The sequence below is a fragment of the Cavia porcellus genome, unplaced genomic scaffold, assembly GCF_034190915.1.
Source record: "Cavia porcellus strain 051 isolate PalLab524CR breed Dunkin Hartley unplaced genomic scaffold, mCavPor4.1 scaffold_6, whole genome shotgun sequence".
NCBI lineage: Eukaryota > Metazoa > Chordata > Mammalia > Rodentia > Caviidae > Cavia > Cavia porcellus.
In genome coordinates, this window is record NW_026947489.1 from 55,794,255 (window position 1) to 55,818,823 (window position 24,569).

The 24,569-nt window shown below is 44.0% G+C and overlaps 1 protein-coding gene across 1 annotated transcript; it reads right to left on the reverse strand.

Moving 5' to 3' along the window:
- Positions 1 to 12,260: 12,260 nt before the first annotated feature.
- Znf786 (zinc finger protein 786) lies at positions 12,261 to 22,154 on the reverse strand. Its single transcript, XM_003475291.5, has 4 exons — positions 21,956 to 22,154; positions 19,345 to 19,471; positions 14,983 to 15,135; positions 12,261 to 14,397 (listed from the first exon to the last, which is right to left on the reverse strand). The coding sequence occupies exons 1-4, from the start codon at positions 21,971 to 21,973 to the stop codon at positions 12,746 to 12,748; spliced, it is 1,950 nt and encodes a 649-aa protein (XP_003475339.2). The 5' UTR covers positions 21,974 to 22,154; the 3' UTR covers positions 12,261 to 12,745.
- Positions 22,155 to 24,569: the final 2,415 nt, after the last annotated feature.

The window sequence follows — 24,569 nt, forward strand, 5'->3', positions numbered from 1 at the left end:
CCCCTGAACGACAAATAAAAAGGTTTGTCTTTTTCTTTTTATCGGTACCAGGGATCGAACTCATGACTGCACACTTGCAAGGCAGGCACTTATGCCACTGAGCTAAATCCCCAGCCCCAAATAAAAAGATTTAAAAGAGTGGCAGTTTAAAGAAGGCTTTATTGCAAGGATTTTAAAAATATTTATTTAGTGGCATTGGAGATTGAACACAGATCCTTGAGAGTCAGCTACAACCCCAGCCCTTACTTTTATGAGACAGAGTCTCACTAAGTTGCCCAAAGTGGCCTCAAACTCACAGTCCTACTTTGGCAAGGATCTTGTTAAAGAATTCTGGTAGATTTTCAAATGGAACAGATGAATGTCAAAGCTAAAAGGAGTGAATCTCATCTAAAGTTTCCTGAGACTTCTCCAACACTTTGGCATTCTACACTCAAGCAGTTGCTTAAAATATCATCTTACTGTCTTCCCCGCCAATTTCTGCAAACAACTAAGTGGTTTAGATAACCAAGTTGGTTGGTTGGTTGATTGCTGCACCACAGAAATGCATTTCCTTTATTTCTAATTAGGTGCAGTGAAAGAATCCCTGCTTTTGCATTGGACCTGCAGAGTCAGGTCTGTTAGGACTAAGTATAAACCTGTGGGTGAGATGTTGTAAAGGTTGATACACTGTGTCAACTTGAAAAGTTTAGAAGTATAACTCCCCAGGGGGCCAGGGTCCTCACTTTGTAAACACTATCATCCTGTGCAAGAGCAGAGCATGGAGATTCTCACTGCTACACCCAAACTGGGGGATGGTAGTCTGCTTACAATATAAGGGAGGAAAAGAGGCTTACTCTTCCCTCTTTTTGCTCTCGCTGCTTTTGCTGTCTTCTGCCACCTTGAACTGTGGACCCCTGTGCCATGCCACCCTGCCTTACAGCCAACCGATTTTAGACTAAAACTGCCACACTGAACTAAATAAATCTTTCCTTCCTTATTTTGGGTGTTGGGTTTTTTGTTTCAGCAACAAGAGAAAACAACCTAAGAAAAAACTTGGTACCAGAGAAGTTCAATCATTGCTGTGACTGTACTTGGCCATGTGGTTTTACAGCCTTTGGGAATAGCTTATGGAAAGAGTTTGGAAAGGTTTGAAGATGATGCCTGAAAGAGTAGATCTGGAATGCCTTAGCTATTTTGCATGGGAGATTCTGGTTAGAGCTCAGAAGACCAGAAAGCTGATAGAAATCTTGCCAGTTAGGATTGGGTTAGGGAGGTTTCTGCTGGGAAGAAGGACTGAATTGGGTGCTAGATTCTGTAGATGATGCATGTTATGGCTTGGCAAAATGTTTGCCTGTATTTTGCTTGTGTCCAGAGATTTTGCCTGAGACTAAGATTAAGGGCAACAGAATAATTAATCTGGCAGAAAAATTTCAAGGAAGTAGAATTTTGAGGGTGGTATGGCTATTGTTGGGGGGCATTTAGCCTGATTTATATTGAGAATTAAGAGCAAAGAACCCAGTGGGATGATTTAAAATGTTGTGAGTTTGGCCAGAAAGGAAGCTCCAGGAAAGCTGTACACTACATCAATAGAGCTGAGGAGATCTCGATTGCTTAGAAGAAACAGGAAAATAGAAAAGATGGCCTGAGGGCATCACGAGAAGCTGAAAATTTTCACCCTTTGCAACCGCAAAACTGCAAAAATGCAAGATTTTGCTATGAGGAGAAAAACACAGGGCACCATGTTCCAGAATGGTAATGGCATAGAAAATATGTTCCTCACAATTGGACTCAGATTGCCCCGTAATCCAGGCACTTCACTACAGCCAAGAGACAGGAAAGCCTGGCTGTTGCTCCAGCTGGCAGCAGACATTGGCGTCATTCACATGGTGGGAGTTTTTGGTATATGCAAAATGAAATAGTCACAGAGTTAAGAAGGCTTCCACCCTTCAGAAAGCCAGGGAGGCCAGGCAGTATGCCCCTGAGAGGGCAGTGTGTGAAGCTGTGAGGGTGAAGCTGAAGGTGCAGTGGAGACTCCAGAATTTTGAAAAAGGCAGAAACGGGGATCATCTAAGGAAAGCTGCAAGGAAAGAACAAAGTGATTCTAAGAGAAAAGCTATAGGAGAAATGTGTCTGGGTGCCAAGTTGCCAAGAGGTGAATTGTAATGGTTGATACATTGTGACAACTTGAAAAGTTTAGAGGTGCAATTAACAGACTCAGCAGGGGGCCAGGGTTCTCAGTTCTTAAGCATCCTGGGGCAGGCAGCCTGCTTACAATATAAGGGAAGAAAAGAGGCTTGCTCTTCCCTGTTTTTACTCTTGCTGCTTTTGGTGTCTTCTGCTGCCTTGAACTGTTGCCCTCTACCATACCACCCTGCCTTGGAGCCAACCAATTATGGACTAAAACCTCCACAAACTGAGCTAAATAAATATTTCCTTCCTTAATATTGAATGTTGGGTATTTTGTCTAAGCAATGAGTAAAGTTACTAACTAAGACATATGTATGTATGTATGTATGTATATGTAAGTATTTTTGGGTTTTTTTGGAGACAATATCTGTCTATGCAGTTCAGGCTGGCCTTGAACTCATGGCAATCCTTCTTTTGAGCACTGCTTCTTGGCTCCAGTGTAGCTTCCACCACTGACCCTTGGTCCTGCCCAGTGCAGATTCATGAAATAGACTTGTATGAGTCATTGTCGTGGGCTGTAGGTGTCCAATTGAACTTGTGTGAGGCACTGTCTTAGGCTCTAGGTTTTCAGCTAAACTCATGCAGGTTATTGCCATAGGATCCAGGACCTCACCTGGATTTTAGTTGCTATTTCTGTAAGTAATTAATGATAAACGTGCATAACCAACTGTAGGATATTATGTTATCTGCCTTATGTACTTCCTGCTTGCAAAGCTATACAAACAAAACCCAAAGCTGACTCAGGGCTGATGATCTGGAACTGAGATTCCCTTCAGCCCACTAGCATCATAAGGCTGTATACCTTACAAATCTCCTTTGGTGCCGTGTATTCAGTCTGGTCTGGTCCTGCACCCTGTAACATTTCTAGGACCTCATGCAGAATATGCCATGATGACCTTTAGGTCACTGATGGGCACCTGCTGATGCCCAGGAAGATGCCCTTCAACTGCAAACAAAAAGGCACTACTTCTGGTTATTTTTTTGGCATCTCCTCAGTAGGCCAATAGCAGGAGCCCCTGTGAGGCCACAGTGACCTCACTGAGCCTGAAGAGGGCACGAAACTCAAGGAAGTCCTGATGGATAAGATAGGATTGCCCTGGGGATGTCCCCAGTTGGCCCGTCAAACTTCTGTTTTTCAGTTCTGTCTCCTGCAGGGTGAAGCAAGGATTTGATCAGCCTTAGGAGTATGTGCTAACAGAATGTGCTAGCAGCCTGTGTTGGTTGCTTCTGTTAGACAAGACAGTCAGACTCTGTTTCAGATGCAGCCAGGTATTGCCCAGGGTTTGGGGGCTGAAATGTATTACTCTCTGAATGCCTGCTGAATGACTGAATGAGTGTGTGTAATGGATGTCAGAACTTGTCTTTCTGTCTGTGCTCCACATGAAAACACCTCCCCCAGGGAGCTTAGAGCTATGGAGCTTAATTAAGCCCCACATGGGGTGCCTGTATGTGGTCTCTCTCCCTGAGAGCCCTTTCTCCTTTGTCTGTTGTGACTGTCTTCAAGGCTTACAGACATACACTATAGGGAGCCAGTCAGCATGGTACAAGCCACAGTAAAATGAGTCCCCTAAAATGTATAAAAAACTGCAGAAAAGGATTTACAAAAGATTACAAGATAAAAATGAAACCTGATCACTGAGCCCAGTTACAAAGCTGAGCCCAGTTACAAAAGTGAGCTCTGCCACCCAGAGCAGTTCCCCCAGACAGACAATGATCAAGAAGTCTAAATAAAATTCCTGAGCAAACAACTCTGCCTGCTGAGACTGAAGATTAAACAAAACAAGAGGTCACCTTTACAATTAAAAACAGTGCAAAATGAGACTGGGCTTAAAGTCACCCCTGGCTTTGGGAGCCCCAAACCAGCTCTTGTAAATGGCCAAAGTCCTATGAGGCCAAAAGGTTTTCATCAGATTACAAATTTCAATGAGTTATGCACATAAAACATTTCTTGTACACTAAACACTCTTATATGACAATTATAGGTTTAACCTGCTCTCTGCTTTGAGGTTTTGAGGTCAAAACATTAACTCAGAGATACTCAGTAGTCTGTTGCCAGTCAGTCAAGTTTACTATCTGAAAAAAGGGACATTTTAAATTCAAGTGGCTGCAGCCAAATGTGTTGTCAAAGGTTTATAGTAAATTTAAAAAGGAGATATTAAAAAGACTATAAATGTAAAAGATATACTTTTTATATGAAAGGATTCTGTTTGATAAAGTCTTGTCCTGCTAAAGACATGAAAATATAGTAATGACAAAACTAAAAAGCTTATGTATGTTGGGGAAAGCTTGTGGAAGTTCTTGTACCCCCAAAACAAGCCCCAAAATGGTGTCCAAAAATGGGGCAAGACGTGTTTTTTAAAGAAAAAGGAGTGCTTTTATTTATTCTGGCACCAGCAACACAGTGCAGTTGGAGTTTGCAAGGCTGTGTAACTCGCTTAAAATTTTGACAGACTTTTATAGAAAGGACAATTACAAGTAAATGATTTATAGGTGTGGATCAGGAATGAGGAAATCCTTTGTTTCCCTCTGCTTGAGGACAGAGAAGATTCCCAGGAATTGACAGTTCTTTGTTAGCTAATTTCAGCACTTAATTTTAGATAACATCTGTCCTTTACAGAGGGGAACAATGGTTAACATCAATCAGGTCACTCAGGAAGATGACGTATACAGAACAGTATGATGGTGCTACAATTATTTTATAATAATGTGGCGCCCCAGGGTGTCTGGTTGTAGAAAATAGTTGCATTTGTGAAGGGAATTAACAGGTAATTTGGTCATATAACTTGAGTATTGGCAAACATAGTATGACAAAGCTCTTTTTGCTAGTGTACAACAGAAGTAGTATTAAAAAATATGTATGGTCACTTGTTAATTTGCTGGAGCTCAGACTGTTGCCTCTAAAAACCCCCATGAATGAAATGGTCAAATCTACATGAGATTACCAGTCAAATAATAACCTTAAAAAAACCTGATGTGATGTATATGATGTGTGTTACTCTACTCAGTATTATGATGGACATTTAAATATGATATGTGATTTTGATCTCAGGCTTCCTGTATTTTTTATTTTTTTTTATCAGTACCAGGGATCAAACTCACGACCATGCACTTGCAAGGCAGGTGCTTATGCCACTGAGCTAAATCCTCAGCCCTCAGGTTTCCTTTATAAAACTACATAACTGCTACCTGTTAACATTCCACAAGAATTCAACTAAAACAACTGTAACTGATAAGAAATAACAGTCCTTTGCTATGTTTTATATTTCAAAGTGCTTGATATTTAGACAAAATTATAATTAAATCCACTGCACTACTAATGCCCCCAGTCAGTATATTTCAGTTTTTAGCTGTCCAGGTAATAGCTGCTGATCCAGATCTGGTTGCTTCTGTCTCTTAGAAATGGCTGGTCATTTCTAAGATGATGGCAGTCTATGATGATAGACTGTCAAACTGCTAAAATACATCTCTCCTGCCTATAAAGCCAATTTGAGATGTTTGAGCTTCCAGTGCGCTGTGACTGCCCTCACCCTGTTGGACCACTCTGACTTCTCTATGCTTACTCAGACTGTTAGTCCTTGGGAGAATCCTGCAACTTTAAAAATAATAGACAGAAAAATCCTCCCTATCACGGTTTATGTCAGTGGCTCCCAAACCTCCTGCAATTATGTGTTTGTGATTGGTTCATTGTCTAGTGCTGGGATTGGTGGTGTAAGTGTTCCACCCACCCTGGGGTGGAGTCAGGATATGATGTAATGGTGGAAAGAAGGTGTGTCTGGCTCTCTTGCCAGTTTCTGCCTTGCAGTTTGTGGCTGCCATGAACTGCGGCCCTGCTATACCACCCTGTCTTGGAGCCAACTGAGTATGGACTGAAACCTCCAAGAACTGTAAGAAATAAACTTCTCCTTCCTTAATTTTGGGTGTTGGGTATTTTGTCCCAGCAAGGAGTAAAAAGTAACTAAGATACTCTGGGGCTGGGGATTTAGCTCAGCAGCATAAGCGCCTGCCTTGCAAGCAGGCAGGCAGTTGTGAGTTCAATCCCTGGTACCAATAAAAACGAAAAAGACAAAAAAAAAAAAAAAAAAAAAGTAACTAAGATACTCTGGCTTCACTGTTTTTTGTTCTCTTCTATACACAAATCAAAAGACAAATGGCCTTATCCAGCAAGTAGACCAGCTACAACAGAAGGAGGAGGACCTCGAGCAATGGCTAACTGCTGTACTCAGATCATAAAATAATAAAAAGACACTGCTTCCTCTAAGAATGTTTCCAGAAACGTAAGTCCTCATGTTCATAAGAAAATCCCGAGAAAATCATCTGGTTTTACATGCTAGGCCAGCTATTCATCAAAAAGTGCAGGCAAAAGAAGCCAAGGAGGAGGACTGGAAGGGCTGCCTACCTCCTCCAGCACACAGTGTGCAGGAGCTACACAGCCTTGGACCTGCAGGAGCTGGCAAGACAATTAAAGTAGAAGGTGGATGAAATTGTGCCCATGTGGCTGCTATGGCTGTGGGGTGATGGGACTGATGACGCGCACTTAAACCCACAGATGTCCCCAGTGGCCAGCATAGCCAGAACCAGTGCTATGAGACGGGTTCTGCAGGATGTGCAGTATCTTAGTTACTTATTACTTGTTGTTGAGACAAAATACCTGATGCCCAAAGTTGGGAAAGGAAAGGTTTATTTTTTATAGTTTGGAGGTTTCAGTCCATACTCAGCTGGCTCCAAGGCAGGGTGGCATGGCAGGGCTGCAGTTCATGGCAGCTGCAAATAGCAAGGCAAAAACCAGCAAGAGAACAAAACACACCTTCTTCCTGCTGTTACATTGTATGCTGGCTCCACCCCTAGGTGGGTGTAGCACTGACACCATCAGTCCAAGCGCTACACAATGAACCAGTCACAAATGCACAATGTAAATGCATGAGGCCCTGGGGCCACAGACATAAACCATGACATGCAGAGAACGGCCCCAGAAGCAAATAATCAGACTGCAATAAGTTGGTCAATGGCAGTAGCTCACTGAATTTGGGAGAATCCAGGTGACCTGCCGGAGCAAGTCACTATCTAGACTTGGTAACTGTGTTATGTGAAATGGGCATATAGCAGATAATATTTGCACTGCAATACTGTAGCCCAGATGAAAAACTGCTGATGGCACACATAAAGGACATGATCCTGGAAAGGGAGCTAACGTGTTTGGGTCAGTGGCAGCTCTTCTGGCCCCCTTTACAGATCACTCAGTCTGTGCTCCATGGATGCTTTGGGCAGATGTAAAAGTAAAATGTCAAGATAAGACAAGATCTGTAAAAACTGTACTGACAGGGGCCGGCGATTTAGCTTAGAGGCATAGGCACTTGCCTGACAAGCACAAGGTTGTGTTTGATCCCTGGTACCAAAAACCAAAAAACTAAAACTGTACTGACAGGGGCTGGGGATACAGCTCACCAGTACAAGCGCATGCCTGGCAAATGCAAAGTCATGAGTTTGATCTCTGGTACCAAAAAAGAAAACAAACTGACTTACACAAAAAAGGGGAACCAGGCAAAAGGGACCATCTCCCCAAGGACAAGCTGTAGGATCCCTGAAGGTCAGTAAACTCCGGATCTGGATGGACCTGCTGGTTGCTGGCCCAGGCCATTCACAAATAAGTTAGATGGGCTGCCTTTGGATGTGTTGCTGACTCTGTGGAGACAGTTATTCCTTGAGCAGAAATACTGGCTGATGGGTCAGGGTCAGATGGCCAGAACAGCCCCAATGAAGCTGAAAAAGGTAACATTGGTCTCCTTTTACCCTGACTAGCAGGCAGGCCATGCTACCTGGGTCTTGGAGTCTGGGAGACCAGAGGCCACATGTGAAATTGACTACTGGTCTCCAAAGATGTACAGCATGTACTAACACTGGTGGATTTGGGAGCTGAGTCAGTGCTAATAGACAGCAGCCTGGACCACTTTATAGGACCTTCTGCAAACATGAAAGGGTATGGAGGTCACTACATCAGGGTCCCGAGGGTCCAAGTGACTTTGGGTAGTGGGCACTTGCCCCATGCCTATATGATGTTTATGTTTCTCTGACTGCTGAATACTTGCTAGGGATGGACTGACTGATGCTTGACTTGATACCATATGGGAAAAATTCTGGTGATAAATTCATATGGTAAAAACTATAGTCTGAGGCCATCCACACCGATGACTCTCCCACAAGCCACATGGGTTACGTGCAAGAAGCAGTACCAGCTGCCTGGAGACCAGGAGAAAATGAGACAGGTTGTCTTGAAATGTAAAAAGTAGGGTGATATGCCATTTTGAGCCCTTCAGTATGTCCTGTACAGAAGCCAGATAGGTTGTGGTGCATGACTATAAAGTCTCAATCTGACACTGGCAGTCAGGACCAATATGCCTTCACCTGGGAGGGTGGACAATGGACCTTCCAGATGTTTCCACATCTGGAAAGCTATTTGCTAGCCCAACTTTGGGTCATGGTCTGGTGGCCCAGGACTTAGCCACTTTGGCCAACTTGCCCTCTACATACTGTTTTATATTGATGAGTTTATGCTAACCTGTCTTACAGATTTAAGAGCTACCGTGCACAGTCTGAGAAAAGTTTTGCCGGTATGGGGGTGAACAGTAAATGAAAACAGGGTTCAGGGACCTGACTTGTCTGTCAAATTCTTAGGTGTTATATGGTTGAGGAAGATCAGACTCATGACAGTATGCCAATTACAGGTGTAAGTGGGCTTGCCAGGTTTCTGGTACACGTACCATACCCAGTTACCCTGCTGTGTCCTTTAGACAAGATGACAGAAAGGGGCATAACATGGGGCTACACAGATGCAGTGGAAAATGCTTGATGTGTGCTGGATAGATGCAGTGGAAGCTGCTTTTCAGGACTCAAAGAAGGCTGTCGTGCAGATGTAAGCCCTACACGTCATTCACCCTAACCTGCCATTTATCCTAACCCTCAGTGGATGATGATGAACTTGGCTGTGGCCTATGATAAAAACAGGAAAAACAGAAGCAGCCTGCAGGGTTTAGGTCACAACTGTGAAAGACAGCCAGGAGCTGATATTCCCTGACTGCGAAACAGTAATGAGGTGTGCTGTCCTAGATAACTGTGAGGAATCATGGGCCAGATGAGGGGCTAACATGGATATACACAGCCATCCCAAGAGTGACACAACACAGGCCCCCACTCTGTATTATGGGAGTTGCACCTGCAATAGCAGCCTCTTCTCAGCTAGTCTGCTGGCAGCCAAACTGGATTGTGGACTCATGGTATGCATGGCCCCACAACCCATCCAGGTAAACAAACTACAGGACTTGATCCCTAGTCCTATACAAAATTGATGGGATGGGACGGGATGGGGCGGGACAGGATGGGACAGGACAGAAGCAAAGATAGGTCAATCTCTGGCTGATGCTAGATATACTGATGGATCTGGCCGTGATGCAACCTTACAAGGGACAGTATGTCCAGTCCAGTCCAGTATGGAAGTACTCTGGTTTGGAACCAAAATAACCAGGTTAAATCATGGACAAAGTTGCAGACAATGTGATTGCCTGTAATGAGTAATAATAACAATAATAAAAAGACCTCCTGCGTGTCTGCATAGACAGCTGGGTGGACAGCTGGGCTGCCTCCAGGCGGCTGACACTCTGGCTGCAGGCATGAGCAGCTCAAGGGCAACAGACAGGACACCAAAAATTGACAGATTCAGCCCTGAATTCCAAGATCAAGTAGATTCATCCTGACGATTGCTGGAAAGCCTCTCCTGACGAATTCAATCCTCTGAAGACTTCCTTGAAGAGACAATGCACTCAAAGCCCTGCCCTGTCACCCTTGGAAGCTGACGAGTCAATGCACTCATCAGCTGAAGACTTAATGGACACCACACAGTGGAATACTGTAGCCTCTACATACAGCTCTTCTGTGGAATTCTTGGTCTTTTTCCTCCCATTAGTATTGGTGTTTGCTGTTGCATTTTGGACCCTGTCCTAAGATGGGACTTGGTCCTTAAACAAGGAGTCTCTGTTTTTACTGGGACATTTGACTAACTGTACTGTGAAGACTTTAATACATTTTAAAATAAAATCACATTTAAAAACTGTCCATACTAGGCTAGAGGTTTGGCTCAACGGCACAAGCACCTACCTGGCAAGCACAAGGTTGTGAGTTCAATCCCTGGTACCACATAAATAAAATAAAATAAAATTGTCTGTACTTTTGTTTTTAGGTGTTTTCATAAAAGTATGTCTCATTTTATTGTTTTCATTTCATTGTGCAGTTTAGGCTGACCTTGAATTCACTAGGTAGCCCAGGCTAGCCTAGAGTTTTCAGTGTTCCTCCTGACTCAGCTTCCAAGTACTGGGATTACAAGTGTGCACCACAACTGGTGAAGTATGTTTAACAGTGCTTTCTCCAGATTTTCTAGATAACATATTGTTAACATTTGCCTTTGTTGGGTGTGGTATTAAATGCCTCTCTTCCCAGATAAATAAGGAGGAGAGATTGAAGGGTCACAAGTTTGCGCAACTTCGTGAGATCTTGTCTTAATGTAAAAATTTCAAAAAGTGATAGGGATGTAGTTTAGTAATATGGTACCCTGGGGTTTGCCCCCAATAAATAAATATCTATGTACACATATAGAAATATGTAAAATGCTTGCTAAAAATAAAAAATTTGCTTTTATTCTGATATATATATATCAGATATATATATATATCAGATATATATATATATATATATATATATATATATATATATAAATTTATCCATCCTTCATCTTGGTTTTTCAGTTGAGTTTTTCTTCAAGCTGGGTACAGTGGCACATGCCTGTCACCCAGCTGCTGGGGAGGCTGAGACAGGAGTTTGAGCCCAGCCTGGGCAACTAAGACTGTCTCAAAATAAAAAAGGAAAAAGAACTGGAAATATAGCTCTGTATAGAGGCCCTGAGATCAAGCAAAACCAAAAACATTTTCTTCAAATGTTTGATAATCTTTGCCTAACTTCATGCTAAGAATGCAGCCGTCGGCAGTGTAATTAGGATCTTCCTGTAACTCTCCATCCAATTCTTTTGCTGTAAACTATCTCTGAAGCTAGTGTTCCAGAGAAAACGACTCATTACAGGTATTTTTTTTTTTGTCTTTTTCATTTTTACCGGTACCAGGGATCAAACTCATGACCGCCTGCTTACAAGGCAGGTGCTTATGCCACTGAGCTAAATCCCCAGCCCCGAGAAAATGACTCATAAAACATTATTTTAGAATAATGTCCATTACAGTCTGCTGACAATCTCATTCTGTCATCCCTCAGGGTTCCAGGTCAGCCTGCTTGGGAACCTGTATTAGTCCACTGATTGGTTTAGTGTAGTTTGGCTGTGGCTAACAGACTTATTGAAGATGGCACACCCACCCTGGTGTGGGTGGCACCAATTTTTTTTTTTTTTTTTTTTGTCTTTGTATAGACAGGGTCTCCCTATGCAGTTCAGGCTGGCCTTGAGCTCACTTTGTAGCCTAGACTGGTCTCGAACTCACAACGATCCTCTTGCCTCAGTCTCCTGAGTGCTGGGGTTTTACAGGTTTTACATGCCTGGCTTGGGTGGCACCAACTAATAGGCTTGAGGCCTGGATGGAACAAAGAGGGGAAGAAGACTGGCTGCTTTCTGCCATGGACTGCTTCTCCTCTGCTATGCCCCTTTGCTGTGCCACCCTACTGTGGAGCCAGCCAACTATGGACTGAAACCACTACAAAGTGAGCTAAAACAAACTTTTCCTTCTTTAATTTGTGAGTGTATTTTTCCCCAGCAACAGGAGAGTAACTGAGACATACAACTTGAATTATTAACCTCTGCCTGGAAACAGCCTACTTTAAGCCATCGTTGCCCCTGCTTCCTGATTAAACCATTTACATTTTGTCTTAAATCAGCCTTTAGTCCCAGCTTTTTCACTTTCAGGAGTCTCCTTCACATTCTCTGTGGCAAGTAGCATCTTTGTCCTGGAACCACCAAACCTCTACCTCCTGATGAAATCTGACATCTTCCTTTGGGCTCTGTACCTCTCAGCACATTCAATTTTTTGTTTCTTCAAGCTGGATTAGGCAAATTTTGCTAGAATTATCAACATTTTATTATGCAAAAGCATCATGGAGCCGAGAAACTTCAGCATTTCCATAAACAGAGATTCAGGTAATTCATCTATATTTCAAAATAAATGGATGCAAACCAGATACATGAGCATTTCAGGCCAGACTGAAAACAAAATTCACTGGACTTAACCCACAGTTCAGGATAATCCTCTGAAAAGAAATAAAGTCAAAGTGGCATTTAATAGCCAGCCCTGCACTTTCAGCTTTGAGAATGGTATCGGAACTTCCTTCGGTTTTAATTCAAGCTGACACATTATTGTTAGCTTAACATTTGGGTCAAATGCTACCCCAGTCGGGAGGAAGAACAAATCTATTTCTTTTTATCAAAAGCCAGGCAAGATAGTGGCTACTGATTTTGTGCGTTCCTGCCAAATAAGGACCTCTGCTCAAGACTTGTCTATGGGGCGCTGTCCCTGGCCGCGGAGGCTTTGGATTTCAGACCTCAGCTCCAGTCAGCCTCGATCATGGCCAACAGTTGGCTAAGCCTTTTTTTAACATCAGACTCACTGGGAGCCCGACAGGCCTTGGCATGCACCCTGATGTGCTCAGCCAGCTTGGACTTATAGATGAAGCCCTTTCCGCAATCGTCACAGGCAAAGGGCCTTTCCGGCCTGTGGATGCGCTGATGCCTCCGCATGTGTCCCCTCTCTCGAAAGTTCTTGTCACACTCAGGACAGCGGAAGGGTCTCTCTCCAGTGTGCAGGCCTTGGTGGCTGAGCAGCTGCGCCTTCAGGCGGAAACGCTTATTACAGGTGGGACACTGGAAGGGTTTCTCCCCTGTGTGTGTGCGGATGTGTTCGGTGAGCTTGGATTGCTTGGCGAAACCCTTGCCACAGGCGCAGGAGAAGGGCATCTCCCCGCGGTGCAGCAGCTGGTGCGCCTTCATGTCTGCCTTCACGCGGTAGCACTTGTCGCACTCCGGGCACTGGAAAGGCCTCTCGCCCGTGTGTAGGCGCTGGTGGCTGAGTAGCTGCCCCTTCAAGCGGAAGCCACGGTCGCACTCCAGGCAGCGGAAGGGGCGCTCGCCGCTGTGCACACGCAGGTGCTCAGTGAGCTTGGACGGATGCGCAAAGCCCTTGGCACACTGTGGGCATGAGAAGGGACGCCTGGTGCTGTGCGTGCGCTGGTGCATCGTCAGGAGGCCCTTGAGGCGGAAGCGCTTGCCACACTCCGGGCACACGAAGGGCCGCTCCCCGCTGTGCACACGCAGGTGCTCAAGGAGCCTGCAGTGGTGTGCAAAGCCGCGGCCACATTCGCTGCAGGAGAACGGCTGCTCCCCGTAGTGCTCCCGTGCATGGGCTCTTAGCGCCCTCTGTAGGCGGAAGCTTAGCGTGCACTGCGGGCACTGGAAGGGCTTTTCTTCTGTGTGCCGCTGCTGGTGGCGCTGCAGCTGCCTCTGCTGGCGGAAGCTCCTGCCGCATTGGGCACAGGGAAAAGGTGGCTCCCTGGCATGCAGCTGCGTGTGCTCTGCAAGCGCGCACTGTATGGCAAGATCCTCGCCACACTTCCGGCTGTGGGAAGGATTCTCCTCTTTGTGCCCGGGTCGGATCTGCTCCTGTTGGGCACACAGTTTACACGGGGGGCACTGGCACGGGTTTTTCCTCATGTGGGTGCCCATATGTCTCCGCAAACACCGCTTCAGGCGGAAGCGCTGCCCACACTCTAGGCACTGGAAGCGACCCTGGGTCCCCTGCAGCGGCTGTGCCTCAGCTCGCTTGTTGAACTTCTGCCATGCCCTATCCCTAGGTGATCGGTCCTTGGAGTGGCACTTCTGGTGCCTTACTAAGTGGTTCTTTTCCCAAAAGCTTTCCCCGCAGGCAGGGCAAGGGTGCTGGGTGCTTTTCCAGGAGGGGGCTTCCCCCAAGCCTGGGAGTACCAGGGCACTGTGATTTGGGATCCCCTCTCGTTGGGCAGAATCATTGGTCACTGCAGCCTGGACATGTGTGTTTTGTCTCTTTTGCTTCATGGAGACGAGGCCTGGGTCAGGACTTTCTCCTAAAAATTCAGATCCAGAGGAAGACTGGCTCTGAAGAAGACCTAACTGGAGATGACATTTAGTTTCTCTTGGTTTCACAGTTTGCAGGTTTCCTGAAACTGAAAACAAAAATTCAGTTAGTCTGCCTTTCTGTAACATGACTAAAGATTGTCATCACAAAAATGGTTTCTACCATGGCATGGTCTGCTTTCATCAAATTCCCCAGGTGTGTGGTATGCAAAATGAATCTGGTCATAATTTATGTGAAAAATGAATTTGGTAACAGTCTCCTGAAAATGTGAGCAGACCTCACATTATAGCAATGAAAACAGGAAAACACAGATCACAGAGGTCTGGTGTAAGCTCTGGAATCCATGGCCTGGGTCCAAGTGCCATTTGTGCACTATGCAACCTTTGTTGAACAGATGGCTTTTGGCTGCTTCTCCTGTATAAATGGGAACACACTATATAAGTAACACTTGACCACCGTAATGACTTCAGAAGACCAGATGTGCTGTTTTATACCTAGAAATACCTAGTAGAGCTTGAATACGAGCTCTAGCTCATCCACCTTGCACCACTGCTTTTGTCTAACATCTTTGAGACATACAGCCTCAGCTCTGCCAAACAGGAAGTCAAAATTAAGAGAAGGGAAACTGGAACTCTGATGTGTTACTATTAGACTCTCATTTCTTAATACTCACCTCCAAACAGGTGTCCCTCCATAATGGGATCAAAGTGCAGGTCAGCAGAGGAGAGAGCCACGTTTCCTGGATGTTGTGATTCTCCCCAGCTCCTGCAGGGCTCTCTTCCCTGTTCAATCCAGGAAATGAGTTCTGGTTTGGGAAGGGCACCACCTGCAGAGAAGTCAGACAGGATAGCTCGGCTTCCTTGGGCACTCTATCCAAAGCACACTAAGTTGCTTCTGAGTTTTTCAAAATCCACTTCTAGGACACAATTTGTCAACAAATATGTTACAAGTTTATACAAAGGAGGCAAAACTATTGAGCCATCTAACAGTGCTTCTTAGTCCTTGTGGGTCTGTTAGACTGGATGTGTTATTTTATCATACTCTCCATGCATCTAGTAATGCTATATTTCATCCAAAAGCAAAATGGCAAAGGCTTAAATATTCTTTTTATTTATTTTTGTTTGTTCTGAGACAGGATCTCACCATGTGATTCAGGATGGCCTCAAACATGCAGGGATCCTCCTGTCTCAGCCTCCCTCGTGCTGGAATTACAGGTGTGTGCCACCAACCTGACTTTCAATAATCTTAATATTCATTTAAGCCACATCTTAGGAGTACAACTGTATTTATTTATTTGGAATTTTTTTTAAAAGTTTTTCAAGGTAGGGTCTCACTGTGTAGTCCAGGCTGGCCTCACACTCATGGCAATCCTTCTGCTTCAGCCTCCCGAGTACTGGGATTACAGGTAGGCACCACCATGCCCAGCCAGGGTGGGTATATTTTTAAATGAAGTTAACTCAGACAAAAATTATGTCAAAAGGGCTTTTAAGGGGCTGGGGATTTAGCTCAGCGGCACAAAGCGCCTGCCTTGCAAGCAGGCAGTTGTGAGTTCGATCCCTGGTACCGATAAAAAGGAAAAAAAAAGGGGGGGGGGTTTAAAAAATAATTTTTATTAAAAATATTTCTAATAAAAAGTAAGCAGTACAATATACAGAAACCTCAGTGCTGTGTAATTGTCAGATCTTACCATGCTGGCAAACTTGCTTCAGGCTTTTTAAGGACAAGACATGTTGCCCAGTTGAAGCCCTTAAGTGTAGTGTCTATCTCTAGAGGTAATTGCTACCATTAAGTGACTGTTTATCATTCCCTCGCATGTTTTTATATTTTTGTAGTGCCAGAGAGTGAATCCAAGACCTTGCTCATGCTAAACTACCACCAAGGCACAGCCCACCCCAGTATCTTTATTTTTTAAATATATACACAAAATTTTATTCCCAGCTTTGAATTATAAAACAGACCAGCTCACTCTGTATGGAGAGAGATTATGTGTTCAAGATGTCTCCACTTTGAAATAAAGCTTAGGGTCATTCACTGGATATGGTGTGAAGGGATGACCCTGTCCTGTCCATCTGGTCCTTGTGCTCAATGGCATGGTTGCACTACAGGGTGAGCGTGTTTTTACCATCACCACACATCCAGTCAGATGTGCTCACTCACGAGCATCTGCTTTACATCCTGACAACGGTAGGGGATATTTTCCATCTCTAACACGGGAAGTCATGCCAGCTGACAGGACAGTCAGTTTCCCTCTTGTTTCCAGAGGGTTTTTTTTTTTAGTTTGTTTTGTCTTTTTGAGACAGGGTCTCACTATGCAGTTCAGTCTTGTCTTGAGCTTACACTGTAGCCCAGGCTGGCCCTAAACTTGCAAACCATTCTCCTGCCTCAGTCTCCCAAATGCTGGAATTACAGGAGTGCATCACCACGCCCAGCTTTTTCCCGGAGGATTCTTGAAGGTTCCTGGTCCTCTGTTCCTCCACATTTTTTTTTTGTACTGGGAATCGAACTCATGACCTCATGTTTGCCTGGCAGGTGCAGTGCTGCTGAGCTACATTCCTGGTTCCTTCTGGTTTTTTTGTTTTTTGTTTGGTTTGTTCTTTTTGAGACATGGTTTCACTGTGCAGTACAATGGTTTCACTATGCAGTGCACTCTAACCCAGGCTGGCCTCAAACTTGCAGCAATCCTCCCTTTAAGTCTGCCAATGCTGGGATACAGGCATGCGCCTCTGTGCCCGCTTCCTCCATGTTTTTCAGGGTCAGCCTACAGGCCATGAAAAGTCCTACAGGGGTTTTGGTTGGAATTCCTTTGGCCATACAGACTGATATGAGGAAACGGGAAAGGTGGGAAGGTTCGTGTAACTGACTATGATTAGGAGAATGGATAATCACAAGGCCATAGATGAGAGCAGGAGTAAGGAAAGTTATTAAAAATACAAATCTGAAACCTGGGCCCAACAGTGAACAAATTAAAATGCTGTATGATTTTGAGGAACTGTTAAGCATGAAAAGGGGGAATCCATTCAATCTCAATGCTTGGGACATTTTGGGGAGGAGCTGACACAGGGTTAATGACATAGAATTATTATTTTCCTGTATGAATTTATTTTATTTCTTTTTCCTTTTTTTTTGAGACAGGGATTCACTATGTAGTGCAGGCTAACCTTGAACTCACGTATATAGCCAACACTAGGCTCGAACTCATGGTGGTACTCCTGCCTCAGCCTCCCAAGTGCTAGGATCTGTATAAATTTGATTACTTTAACCAATTCTTTGGTAACAGTGAAAACAATGCAATGTCTTAGATTATGTGTTTTAAGACAATCCATTGATAGGATCTGGAAAATTTAACTCTGGTAATAAAACAGAGAACACAAGTTTTATAAACTTTGCAGTTATAACATACAGGAAACAGTTTAGCTGTCAGGAAAGAGGGAGTATGAGAAGTCTTCACCTTATCTTTGTAGGTGGGCACAGCCAAGTAATGTAAAGTTGATAGACCATGAGCTACAAGTTTACATATATTATTTTAAGTGATGAAATCAATAGCAACATAATAAACTATAAAAAAAGATGATGGGAAAAGAGGCATAACATAAATGGGTTAAGGTCTCATTTTCCATACTAATTAATGCTAGCTAAACTTAATGAACCAAGAAACAGGTGTTTCCATTATATTTAGACTGGAAGAAACCAGTTTATGAACTCAAACAAAAATAGTTGCCTCTAGGAGTTGACTGAGTGTGAGGTAGAATGAAGTGGGATCCATTCACCATTCTTCCTTCATTTAATGCTTCTCTGAATAGATGGAGTTTTAAAAACTTTCTTTCATAAATAAGAAGAATTATAAAGGGGCTGGAGGGCATAGCTCAGTTACACAGCACTTGCCCAGCATGTGCAAGGCTCTGGGATTCATGACCAAAAACAAGAAGAAATATAAAGACCAAATAAAGAAAAGACCAAAAAGAACATTTCTTATCATAACCATAGATTTAGCTACACTTTTTTAATTTTAAAAAGAATAAAACAAACAATGAGAATATTGGATTTCAAAAACAGCACAGTAGGAAATCAACAATAGTTACTATATGGCACATTGTTAGCCTCTAAATAGTTGCTTACACTACCAGATATAGGCATGCAAAGTTTATCAGACAATATAACCACTAAGTTGTTTCCTTTTTTTTTTTTTTGGTACCAAGAATCGAACTCACGACCTTGTGCTTGCAAGCAGGCACGTATGCCACTGAACTAAACCCCTGGCCCCTGTTGTTTCTTTATTTAGTTGCTATCACTTCAGAAATTTCAGGTGTGTGACTTCTAATTTCTTTTGTGTCTATGTCTCCAGGACATAGTTCTGGGTAGGCTCAAGGTCTGGAGTCAGCTACTCTTAAGTTCTTGTGTGAATCCTTCCAGAATCTCACAGGAAGAACATTAATTGCTTTTTGACAGATGGAGAGAAGGATTGAACCCAGAGCCTCATAAATGCTAGGAAAGTGTTCCACCATTGAGCTATATCCTCAGCCTGACCTTTGGCTTCTTGGAATCTTTAACCTGCTGGAAAGCTATGTGGAGGGCCCTTCACTGGTCAAAGACACACCTATAGGTATTTGAGCTGGAGATGCAGGTGTGCCCACCTAGCATACAGGAGGATCCTGGGTTCAACTCTAGTATCACTCAAACAAATACATAAATCAGATAGACACACAGATACTTTATGGAAAGAGGCAGGTATGCTCCCAAGTGGAAAATCATGGCAACCCAAGAGTAAGCTATGATGAAAATCTTGAAATGTAGTCCCCTCTCACCACCTCCCATTACATGTTGTCTGCATGTTACATGTAGTCTTAAGTAATGATCTTCACCCTGTAGTGAGCAAGGTAACATCTACAAAGTATTAACTAAAAGAGCAGGAGGTTAAGAAGTCTTTCTGAGATAATTTCTGAGGACTCTTGCTATCTGACAGACAGAGCACCTAGCTAGTGAGCCCTCTCACGGGACCTGCTTCCATGATTTATCCCCAAATCTGAATGCATCTTACCTAGAGAGACAAAAGTCTCATAATTGGTCTTCATGACATCATTGTAAAGCTCCTTCTGCCACACCTCTAGATCCTGCCATTCTTCCTCCAAGAAATAAATGGCCACATCTTCAAAAGTCAGAGGTAACTAAAATGACACACATAATATAGTTGTTACAGCTTCAAAATGACTCCAGCTCATCCCTGTTCGTTTAAAAGGCTTGTGTGGTGGGCAGCTGTTTAGTCTATTCAGCAGCCTCTTCCTTGGGAATGACTCCTTGTCCCAGTGCAGCATGGGGTCTGCTGTTACCCACCACTACTCCCTCCACATTCCTTTACACCTCTCCAAGCTCTATATCCCAAGGCTACATCCCCACATACTGGAACTTTTCTTAAAAAAAAAAAAAAAAAAAAAAAGGAAAAAATCACTACGTAATTTCATTCACTTAATGTTATGACCATTTCCCAAGTCAACAGAAAGAAGCAAGCTCATTTTGGGATAAACTGCATTATATCCCATGAATATATGCTTCTGAATGGACATATTCATTGGTTACTGTAATTCCCTTGCTAAACTACAAACACTGAAATATGCAGTATACTTCTTTCTGTACTAGTACTCTATTTGTAGCACACAGTCTAAAAAGGAGAACCAACGGGTACAAACGTGGTCAGTTTTATTTACTTTTTGTGATGCTGGGGATTAAACCCAGGGCCTTTTCATATGCTAGGAAAGAGTTCTACCAGTGAGCTACATCCCTAACTCAATTTAATATTTGTGTTCATTATGGTGACTTGAAGAATTAATACTTGCTTAAGTTCATTAACTAGAACTATGTAAATTATACAATTTTAGTTTAAAATATTACCATATATTCCACACCTTATTGAACTGTTTTATTTAACCTCAGTTGAACTTCAACGTGTTCTTATCTATAAAAATATACCTTGTTTTGACTTTGATTTATTTATCTTTTGTTCTCTTTCTTTCTTTTTTGGTGGTTCGGGAGATTGAACTCACAACCTTGTGATTGCTAGCTAGGCAGGGGCTTACGCCACTGAGCTAAATCCCAGCCCCTCAACTTTTATTTCTAATTTGTGTTTATCTTTTTGTTACATTTTGTATTAAGTTTAGAATTGAGTTTTTAAACTATAATAATTCCGGGGCTGGGGATTTAGTTCAGCGGCATAAGCACCTGCTTGGGAGCAGGCGGTCATGAGTTCGATCCCTGGTACCGATAAAAAAAAAAAAAACTATAATAATTCCTTTACATTTAAAATGAAAATTCACTATTTTAATTTTGTGAGATAGTCATTTCTGCTATAACTTTTTTTTTTTTTTGGTACCTAGGATCGAACTCACGACCTCACGCTTCCCAGGCAGGCAAGTGCTTACGCCACTGAGCTAAATCCCCAGCCCACCGCTATACCATTTTTTAAAAACATGAATTTGTTCCATGATGGATCTATTAGGGAATTCGTTTATTTCCAGTTTTGTCTGTGAGACACATTAGATCACCGATTTCAATCAGGACAATTTTGTCTCTTGAAGTTACATTAGGCTAAGTCTGTTGTCATTTTTGATTGGTAAAATTGAGGAGGGGGTGTGCTAGTGTCATCTACCACTATCTGCCAAGGATCCTGCTAAATACAATACACAGGACAGTTTCTGCAGGGAAAACTTTCTGGTACAAAATGTCAACAGTGGCAAGAATGAGAACCAAACAGCTGAGCTTGTGTACGTCACCCAAAATGTTCAGACACACCCTCCACACATCCACCAGCTTTTCTACCTGATATCCACCTCAGATGTCCTAGCGTCAAGAGCCCTATCTAGTATCACAACTTCCTATCTCATTTCATGACATGCGCAACACTGCTGTAAGGACTGTACAGTGAGACCCTGGCTTAAAACAAAACAAAAAACAAACGAGAGAGAGAGAGAGAGAGAGAGAGAGAGAGAGAGAGAGAGAGAGAGAGAGAGAGAGAGAGAGAGAGAGAAAAGAAAAAGGCAAATGCAATCGTATTAAATTACAGAGTTCAGCACCCTTCTCCCCAGTTTTGGGCATCCACAGAGTGTATGGAATGTAGCCCGCAAATTAGATTGTATAGGCGATTTTTAGGTTAATGATCTTAATTTATTCAACAACCTGCAAGAATGCTCAGGAGAAAGGTTCGAAAAACACGCCTTGATCTTGATTTCAATAAAACACTAAATAAACAGCGTGCGCTCTCTATGGATTTCACCGTCCTCTACCCTCGCAGCCCGCCCTTCCTGCCTCCTCTCAACACCGACGCGACCACGTTAGAAACTAAACCCCGGTACTGGAGCCCTCACCAACCGTCCTGCCAGGCGCCCGGCATCTGCAGTCCGGCTGCACGCGCGCCCACGGCTGGACAGGCCACCGCGCCCCGGGCCCGCAGTCCGCTCCCGCCCCCCACCCGCCAGGCCGCGTCCGCGCAGCGCTTTGTTTGCAGGTCCGGCCACCAGCTCCCCGGGGTGGGAGTGGCGGGGAGGCTCGGATGCCACGCGTGTCGCTCCTCCCCGCGCGCTGAGCCACCCACAGGCCGGGATGCGGCCGCCGACGACCCAGCGCGCCCCGAGCCCGGGGTCCCGGCCGGAGCCGCTTACCCGAGTCGGCGCGGCCATGGCCCTCACGGTCCGCGCAGCTCCAGCGTCGCGCACCGTCCTCGGCGCCTTCCTGGGAACCTCTGTCACCGCCGCACACACCCGCGCGCTCCCCTAAATCTCCGGAGCGCAGGGGCTGCGCACCGAGCCTGCGGGACGCGCAGGTCGGGGACGGCGGCGCTCAGGCCCAGGGCGCCCCCTGCAGGCGGGAGGAACGGCGCCGCTGGGGTCTTAAACCCGGCTCCTGCTGATCTGCAGGCGCCCCAGCCCAGCTGTCTGTCACGGAGCCCCGGACTTCTGGAGAGGCAAACAGTCTAAGACAGAGGAGAAAATAACCGGGAAAGACTCCACCTAGACACGCTGTGAGGAGGGTGCAGTGTTTATCTGGGTTCCTCCCAAGGCAGCCGGGAGCTCAGGGTCACCAGCTAGTGTTAAAGCAGGACTTAAAGAAAAAAAGAAAAAGTCGCCTTCCCCAAACTTACCCCTCCCTAATGGCTGTTGTTCTTTGTTCTAACATAGATACAAGCAGTAACATTTGTCCCTGTAAGTAAAATTTTATAATCTCCTGTGCCCATAACATCCTGCTATGCCTCTGCAGGGCCACCAAGATACAAAACTGTCACAGCTTGACAAACTGCCTTTGTTCTCCTTTGTCTGCTTACAAGTTCCATGTGCGAGACCGAGTCCTTTGACCAAGGGTGTAAAAACTGGAGGCTAACCTTTGTCCAATGCTCAGCCATTTGGACGGGAGTCCCGTATACCTAATAAAATCCTCCTGTTTTTCCCTTTTGGTCTGTCTGATTTTTTGGATTCTAAAGCAGTGTGGATTCCTGTTTCAGGGCTAACGTAAACTAAAACTGAGGCACAAGCATGCAGGCAAAAAATTTTACTGGGAAGTAATAGGAAAGAGAGACAGGGCTTCAGTGTGAGGAACTGATGGGGGTGAGGGTCTGAAGAAGAATATCACATCCATCTGTCAACAAAGATGGGAAACCAGTTAAATGTGGTGCTGTGGTGGGCTGCGGTCTGGCTGATCATTATCTCAGTCCCAAATTTGCAGTTCCAGAAGAATCCTTATGGATTGCGGTAAGTTTGTTTCCCACGAATGATTGTTTTTGTCCTATGGCTAATCTATATTTCTGGGGTCGGGAATTTTACCTACATTTTATTTTGAAGGTGGTGCAGCTCCTGAGATAGGTCCACTGAGCAGCCCAGCAAGTGCTGCAATCTGGCTGTCATGAACTTTTTTTCACTTTGCAGAAAAAGCACCTTCAACTCACCTATAGGCTTATGCCCAAAGGACCATACCAACCACCGGTAGTCTTGTGTTTTTTTTTTTTGTTGTTGTTTTTTTGTTTTTTTTTTTTTTTTTTTAAGGTATGGAGGATTGAATTTTAATCCAGAGAGTGCTTAGCTACATCCCCAGCCTTTCCTCCTCCCCCACTTTTTATATTTTGAGGCTAGGTTTTGCTAAGTTGTCCAAGTGGGGGGCTGGGGATTTAGCTCAGCGGCATAAGCACCTGCCTTGCAAGCAGGCGGTCGTGAGTTTGATCCCTGGTACCGATAAAAAAAAGAAAAAAAGACAAAAAAAAAAAAAAAAGTCTAGGTTGTCTAAGTTGTCCAAGTGAGCCTCAAACTTGAGGTGATCCTGCCTCAATCTCCTGAAGAGCTGAGGTTACAAGTGTGCACCCCCATATCTGGTGGCAACTTTCTTTGGTTAAACATTATGATTCTGGTAGTACCTTTGATCCCCTCTGATTATTTTTTGTTTTGGTTTGCTTGCTTTTTAGATAGGATCTGGCCATATAGTTGAGAGTGGCCTTGAATTCATTATGTAGGTTGGCCTCAAACGTGCATTGATCCTCCTGCCTCAGCTTCTCAAGTGCTAGGATTACATCTGTGATCTCAGCTGATTATGTCTCAAGTAATTTGGAATTACATTTTGTGCTACAAAAACAAAAGGAATCCAAGGATTTCCTAAGAAAGGAAAACTTCAGGGTTTTTGGGAGGGCAGAAGGGAGTACCAGGAATCAAATTTAGGACCTCATGTTTGCCAGGCAGGTGCTGTGCCACTGAGCTAAATCCCTAGCCCTTATAGTAATGTAAAAGGTCTGGCTGATCATTATCTCAGTCCCAAAAAGAATGTTTTACATTCTTTTAGTAATGTAAAAGATTCATAGTCCCAGAGACAGGTAACAGTTGTTAAAATAGTCTGGAAAAATTACTTTATAGTGAAACATTAGGCCACAGTGCAAATCCTAAACATGGGAATGATGTTATGGAATTTACTCAGAGATTCTAAAATTAAGACGTGTATTTAATTTCATTTCTTTTTAAAAACTGTGTCAATCAGTGTTTACTAGAGAACATACATGATACAAGATATTTAAAGATTGAGCTGGGCATGGTGGCCCCTGCCTGTAATCCCAGCACTCGGGAGGCTGAGGCAGGAAGATCATTTTGACTTGGAGACCAGTCTGGGCTACAAAGTGAGCTTAAATCCAGCCTGAACTGCACAGTGAGGCCCTGTGTCAAAAAGACAAAAAAAAATAAATAAATTTACAGATTGGCTTACAATGCTCACCCACAGAGTTGGGTATGGATGTGTGCACAATGT